Source organism: Zonotrichia albicollis, chromosome 2, assembly GCF_047830755.1.
Source record: "Zonotrichia albicollis isolate bZonAlb1 chromosome 2, bZonAlb1.hap1, whole genome shotgun sequence".
NCBI classification, from domain to species: domain Eukaryota; kingdom Metazoa; phylum Chordata; class Aves; order Passeriformes; family Passerellidae; genus Zonotrichia; species Zonotrichia albicollis.
In genome coordinates, this window is record NC_133820.1 from 90,041,667 (window position 1) to 90,049,427 (window position 7,761).

A 7,761-nucleotide genomic window follows, 5' to 3' on the forward strand; every position below is an offset into this window, starting at 1 on the left:
TAATCAGATGTGGGGAATATTAGAATAACAACACACAGATACCAATGACCTTAACGTTTTCCTGGCAGCAGTTTCCATTTAAACCAAGAAAAACGAGGTGGGGGGAGAGGCTCAGACTGAGCCAGCTCAGCCAGCATTAGTTTTTTCAAATATATAGTTTAGACACAGAACAAGCAAATTCCACCGTACAACAACAGCAGCTGAGCAACTCTCGGGATCAAACACGGGAGACAAACACGATTCCCGAGCACTCGGCTCACAGCAGCACCACAGACATGGGCACTGCAGCATGCGCTGAAGGTCAACATTTCCAGGCCCTGCTTGTACGGACTGGCTGTACGAATGCTTGCCCTACGCACCTCAAACTAACGGGGCCGAAAATCGCGCACTGAGCCGCGGCTGCCTTCAGGAATTAAAACACCGAGCAGCAGAACTGCCGGCCGGGGGAAGGGGCCACCGGCTCCGCTCCGCACGCCCGCAGCGACAGAGCGGCTGCCGAGGACGGATGGAGGGAGCAGCGGCAGGCAGCGATCCACGGGCGGAGGGACCTCGCCGGGCGCCACGCCAAGCGCCGACAGCACGTTTCGTCTCCATCCCGCTCCTCTGCCCCCAGCCCCCGCGGCCGAGCCAGGGCCAAGAGGCGCTTTCTCCCCCCAGCCCCGGGAATCCCCCCGTTTACAGCCAGCCCGGCCCCAGGAGCGTGTCCGTGCCTGCCCTTGGGGCAGCTGCTCACCTGCATCCCCGGCAGCCCCGCCTGCACGGGGGAGTGAGCCATGGCGACGGCGGCGAGGGAGGCTGGGAGGCAGCCGGGTCTCCTCAGGCGGCTCCAGGGCACAGAGCTGAGCTCATCTCCACGCTCTCTCACACACAGCACCGCCGTCCTCCTCCTCCTCCTCCTCCTCCTCCTCCTCCTGGCCCTTCCCCCGGGCGAGCAGCGCCTGTGCGCCGGCGGTGGGAAAGGGGCCGTCCCAAGCCCGGGCTCTCCAGGCCCCCGTCACGGATGCAAAGGCGGCAGCGGCTTCCTCATCCCCCCTCCTCCTCCTCCTCTTCTTCCTCCTCCTCCTCCGGGCCGTGCCGGCGACACGATGACAAACCTGAGGCGGGAGGAGGAGGCGGAGGAGGAGGGGGCGGAGCGGCAGCGGTGGCCCCGCCTGCCGTGCGCGGTACCTGCCCGCCCGCCGCCATGGGCGCGGCCGCCACCCCACACGCCGGGGCCGGGGTCTCCGCCGCCGCCCCTTACCCGGGGCTCGGGGAACGCACCGCGACACCGGCGCTCCGCCGAAGGCTGCGGTGCCAGGAAGCGCTCGGCTCCCTGTCAGAAGCTGCAGAAGCCCCAACCCAAAATGCCAGTCGTGCTTCTCCTGTAGTTCCTAAGCGGGAGCAGAGTGGGTCAGCACTGAGGTCTCTCCCACGCACAAGTTCTGCGTACATGCAAATCCCTTGAGAACTCGACAATGTTCTGTTCTTTGTTACAACTGGAATTTAGCAGCTCAATCTCTCCGTTTTCCGCCCCGGCACAAAAGACTAGGGAGTTTCAGGAGTGTTAAAGTTTTTGTAACCTGTCAGCCGGTGGGGCTGGGATCCGTAGGACAGCGAGGCTCGCTGTCTTTTCAAGTGATTTTTTAAAGTAATGCGAGCATCCACTGCAGCATAAGTTGCTTTTCATTAGATAATTCACTAGAGTTAGTACAAATCTCTTAACTGCAAGAAACATTTGAAAATAGTCTTATTGAAAAGTGGTTGGAGCTTCCATTGAAGTTTTTCCTATAGTTATGATATTCTTTGTTGTCTTATGTGGGATGAGTTAATGCTACACAATCTGGTTTTTCTGAAACTTGGAGATACTTTGCCGTAGACATCTTAGGAACGTTTATGTATTATTCAAATAAAATTAGCCAACAGCCTTATGCAGGCAAATAAGTGTGCCCACACACATGCATATTGGTGTTTTACCTGAGAAAATAAACTAAATATACCAGCCCTTGAGTACAGTGAAACAGGAAAAGATGATGGCTAGAAACTGAAAATTGAAATCTTGAAATTATTTTTTCAATTATTCATGAAGGAGTTTAAAATTTCCTTAATGCTGGGATGGAGTTGAGATTCTGTGGAGTTTGGCTTTAGGAAATACGAACAAGTTTCTACTGTTTACTGGTATGTAATTTTCAAAGAAATGTAAAGTCTTTTCTTTCAAATCAAAAATCAAATAACAGTCATGAGAATCAGTATCAAAACTCTCTATTTAGATTGTTTTCTAAAGCATTTTTGCAATGCTCTTATTAAAAAAAACAAAAAAAACCCATTTAATATCTCCATGGTTGCTCCACTGTTTGCAGTAAGTTTTTCTGGCTTGATAGGAAGAAAGTCAGTGGGCCACAAGTGAACCTCTTCTTTTGTCTCATGAATATCACTGAGCTTTTGCTACAACACATAATGTTAAAAATCCTCATTGAGAAAATGCCAGTTTTACTATTGTTTATGCAGTTTTATTTTGGGGTGGTTTTTTCTATATAGGCATTACAATACAGATTTTATCAGCTGCTTTACTGTTTCTGCAGTTGCATATTCAGTGTGGAGTCAAAATAAAAAAGGTACACAAGTTTTCTCCTTTGTATTATGAAAGGTATGCAACTGTTATTTTCTGTCCATGAAAATAATTGAGACAATTAATTTTCACAAGGAATATACACTTGACTTGGTAGAGATGATTCTGGTTTATTTAATTCCATTTCTATGTCTAGGTTGTAGATTCTGTAGCTCAAGGCACATAAGGACAGAAAAGTTCCCTTGCTGCTCTGAAGTGACTTCCACCATGTAACCTCCTGGCCTGGGGCCATCATGAGGTCTTTCTGTTGTTTATGTATTATTGTGGACGTATTTCATCACAAAATTTTAAAGTTCTGCATTATATGTTCAACAAGATTCTGTGCCTGAAAAATTATTTTATGGGCCGTGCAATAAACTCTGTGGGCAGATTTACTTGTCAAATGCAGGAAAACAAAGGAGCAGATTCAAAACTCTTCAGTCACAAACCAGATACCAGTCCGAGTTCTAATGAAGTCAGAACAATTCATTAGAAGGTCTAATATCTTGTCAGCTTCTAAATTTTGTGCTGTATCTCATGTTCTGATACACTTGCAATTTCTCTCAGAACATGTTGAAATTTTTAAATAACAGTTTTGAATGTAATTTTAAAATAATGAGTTAGTGTGTTTGCTGTTCATTTTGTCAATGCTAGTCTTTCTGTCTGAATTTCAACTCCATCTCACAGACTAAACAACACAAGCCTTTCAAATTTTCCTGTCCTTTTCTCAACCTTTTGTGGGTTTTAAAAATATTTTCTGAGAAAAAAAAAGATTTTGTGCATTATAGTCCAAAGAAAGGCTAGTCTTGCAGAAATCTTTCTTAAATAGAATGATTACATGTTATGCTAGCCAACCATCTCAACACAATGACTGACTTCAAAAATAAACACTTCATATCATTAAGACAGTTCCCTGATGTATCTTTTTGAAGACAGAAGTTCCAAGCATTCAAAGATTCAATTTATTTTATGTATCAACTTCTCAATAACTGGTTTTCTTCCAATTTAACATGATATTTTGCATATGCACAGATTTTCTGCCTTGCTGATTATGTTTAAGCCATAAATAATAGCATTTCAGTCTCTAACAGTAAGATAAGAGTTACAAAAGAAAAATATAATTGCATCATTGTAAAGGCTGTGACTGTGAACTTCTGCTTATAAATACCTGTGAAGAAAAAATGTTTTCCTTAGTGACAAAGACTGAAACTTCTCACATAAACAATGTAAGATCATTGGTGTTTTCTAAGATGAAAGGTGTACCAGGAACCCAGCTCGTTTTAAATTTATAATAATAAAAGTGTTACTCTTGCCTGTATCACACAATGCACAGCAGCTTTAACAAGACTCTCACAAATGACCTTTACGAATTTAAGTGTTCCTGGGACAAGAGGGGAGCTCCTCACACGGGTCTCTAACTGAAGATAGAGAGGAAAGAAAAAGACAAAAACCTTTCACAGTGAGGGATGTTACCAGTAGGCTGTCTCGACCAATATGGGACCCATCTTGCTCAGCATATCCATTGATGAGTTAGGAAATAGACTAAAGAAATTGACAGTCTCATATTGCCAATCATCATGAGGGAGAAACTAAAACAAAGCCCAAGGAGTTGAAGAAAAATCGCAGAGTGACTGCTGATTGACATGCCAGCAGATGGGGGCTCAGCATGGAAAACGTGCTCCTTCAGCAGAGTAGAATGTCAGAATATGAGTGCTGTGAATATCCTCAATGTGGCCCTACAGAAAAGCAGCTTCCTGGGAAAACTTTATAAACATGAAATATCTAAATCAGTGAATTAAACCCCAAAGGTATAAGTAACGCTCATTTCTGCACACTGAGTCATCCTGACTATGCTTCTCTTTTCAGATCAATGGCCAGTCCTTTCAGCTTTCCTTTCTGGGAGATCTGATCAAACAGCAACTTAGTCTCCCAGGAATGAGCCAAGGAACCAGACAAGGGTAAGATGCAATTTTATTTTTTTTAAAAATGTGATAAAAAGCACATTTCCGTGTAAATAACAAAAAATATCCTTATGTTGTCCAGGACTGATGTTTTCCCTGCTTTTGGTTGTGTATGCTCCACAAGATTAGTTTCCAGTGTACTTCCAAACTAGGCAGCAATGATACAGCCACAAAACATTGGGGTTTTCTCTGTTTCCACCAAAATTTTAAAATTTCAGCTTTCAATTTCCGTTGGAAAGGGTGTCCCTTCTACAAAGTTTGTGATGGAGCCTTTCTTCCTCTCAAGGGCCACGGATAGCCCTGCAGCTGTGTATTTCTTCCAGCAGAGGAAGCTTGTGTAGTTTCAAAAGCACACAGCTTGCCTTCCACAGCTAGATTTGGCTGTGTATTTACGTTCTGGTTCAACAAGCCATTTGTCAGAAAATGGTTTTGTCAATTGCAGAAGTAGAGCTGGCAGTTCAAATAATGGCATTCTACTTTAGGTCTTATGAATGCTGAAGGGGAAAAATTTGGTTATTAAATTATGTTCCCCCCCAAAAAACCTTTTTTTCCTATGTTTGTATAAAACATGCCATTTTGTATATATTTCCCTTCCTGCAGTGCTGTTATTAAAATCATTCATAGAAAATGGCAGGTTTTTGAGATTCCTAATAGAAGAAAATTCACTTTCTTGTAGTACTGAGAATCATAATGGATAAACCAGAATGAGGCAGGAAATGGAAGAAACATCTTGAGTGTTATATACTGTTTATTAATAATGAGCAGAATATAAGTGCCTGAAAGTATTTTAGTATTCCAGGCAGAAAATTAAAATTAGATGGAGACCTAGAGCTTATTAAGAAACATGAGATTGATTTTACTGTCCTATGCCTCTGCCCCTGAAGAGCATCATTGCATTATATCTTGCTTTTTATAAGCCTTTCTCTTAGCCCCTTGTCACACAAGCCAAACATATGCAAATGGAAGAAAACATACCTTCTCCATCTTCTTCTCACATTTCACATTTTATAATGGAGACATCAGTTCTTATCTCAGGTTAATGTCTGTGTAGACAGCAGACTAGCAAACTCTCTGGACTAAATGGATCCATTAAGTCCTTTAATTTAGTTAGAACCTTTAATGGTTCTAAACTAAAATAGAGTCAATTTAGATTAGATAGAAGGAAGAAGTTTTTTACAAGGAGGGTGATAAAACACTGGAACAGGTTGCCCAGAGAGGTGGCAGATGGATGCAACATCCCTGCAAACATTAAAGGTCTGATTGGACTGGGCTCTGAGCATCCTGGACTATTAGAAGATGTTCCTGTCCCCAGCTGGGGGGTTGGACTAGATGACCTTTAAGGGTCCCTTCCAGCCCAAACTATTCTGTGATTCTGTAAGCATCCTGAGACACATGCCTTAGACAGTCCATGGCATCACAAACATGAGATGTTTGCTTGCAGGCTGCAATTGTCCCAGTAGAAGAAGTTGCACTGTATCTCATTGATAACTGATAAGTAGCAGTCTTAAAACTGACTGCACTACTTCACTATTTTAATTCAAGGATTATCTCATTTTTCACTCTTCATTAATTTCATTATATACCAGCTGTTACCTGTAAAATCTTGTGTTGACAGAAGTGTATTGTATTCATCTGTTGAATAAATAAACATATTGATTCCTGCAAGTACCAGTTGTCACTCTGGGGTGCAGTTACCAAATGAAAATCACCATGATGTGATGAGTTTTTCAGAGTACAGCTTTGTGCTGTGTTTAATCCAACTAAACTGCAGTCTGCTGCCAAAGTGCTGATCCCACTCTTCCTTTCTCCCAGCCCTGGCTCCAGTCCTTGCATTAGCAATCACATGCCTGCTTGGTGATTTGGATCAGTTCACTGATCCCACGGGAAATGCATCCACATCCTGCTGGATTAGTGTCCTGTGGCAGCAGTCTCTGGATGTCACACAGCAGGAATACCATGTGGAGGGAGGGAGGCCAGCACCTCCCATGCTCTGCTAGCCCACAGTTAGCTCAGATGAGCTAGGAGGTGAAACTCCATCCAGGATGTCCTCTATGGAGTGGGATGGTGGCTCCAGCCCTCTCATACCACAAAAGCCACCTTCTCAGCTTGCAGGAATGAGTGCTCCTGCCTGTGGTTTAAGCCCAGAGCTGTGTATTCATAGCAGTCAGTCTTCACAGAGAATGTACAGAAGGTAACAGTGGAGGAATGACTTGGTGGACAATAAACCTCTTCGCTAGGCAGACACCCTCAGCCTGCAGCCTTCATGGCCCAAAATTTAACACCCAAAAAGGAAAAGCCAGAAATCAGATAACCTCAAAAAAAGTAGGCTTGTTATTTTGGGAAGGTTTTTATTAGGCCATGAGCTATCTTCTAGCACTTGAACCTGCCATAATCCCCCCTAGGTATGTGTGGGAGACAGCTACAGCTTGTAACTGTGCCCCACAAAAATGCAGATCCTGTGTGTGTCCCTTCCTCCTCTGCCCATCATTCCCTTTCCATTTAGCCTTCTAAAAGTAATTACCCAGCAAGTTCCTGTTATGCCCACAATGCTCTGACATGATCCAGCCATCTTCCACCTCCTCCTGCAGACCTCCTCTCATTCACAAAAGCAGCTGCAACCTCCCACTTGCCCTAGACCTTTGGCAAGATCCCAGAGCCTTGCGCTCCTTTGACATCTGCAGCTGCCAGCTCAGTTTTCTTCCTATCTTTTTTATGAGAGCAGGCTTCCTGGGGATTTTGGACTGAGTATATCTCTTCTGCCAGCTGAGGCAGTGGGTACCTGACGCTTTTATTGCAAACAAGAGCAGATCTTGCTATTCCACATCAGCACTACTATTCTTCCCTGCACAGAAGCAAATTTACAGAGTGAGCTATGGTAGGCTTCTCTTTACACTTCAGTGTAGTAGCAAAGCTGCACAGTCTGCCCATCCCACTGTCTCCTGACAGCAGAAGGATTTGCCTCAGCATCACAGCTGCAGAAGGCCACAAATCTGCATCTTTTTCTGTTGAAGCTTAAGTGAGAAAAACACATATAAGCCCTTGAAACCACTACCAAGAATTACCATCATGAAGAAATACAGAGATGACTCTTCTAGACATTTTGCCTACAGACTTACTTGGGTTAAATGTACATTTCTGCTACACTCAGTGTGCAGAACTCACCTTGACAGTGTGTTCTTACTGGATGAGGTTCTAGTTTCTTATCTGAATACTGCA

General features: G+C 43.9%; 1 protein-coding gene across 3 annotated transcripts in view; it reads right to left on the reverse strand.

The window, feature by feature from the left end:
- Positions 1-1,141, reverse strand: part of STK24 (serine/threonine kinase 24) — a 57,008-nt gene extending 55,867 nt beyond the window's left edge. For all 3 annotated transcript variants that reach the window (XM_074535644.1, XM_074535643.1, XM_005493215.4), the window contains exon 1: positions 734-1,141. Coding sequence is in view for 1 of the 3 variants with exons in the window: in XM_005493215.4 (XP_005493272.1) it covers positions 734-775 (42 nt within the window). In the remaining 2 variants the exon portion in view is untranslated. The remainder of the gene's footprint in view (positions 1-733) is intronic.
- Between the last annotated feature and the right edge of the window lie 6,620 nt (positions 1,142-7,761).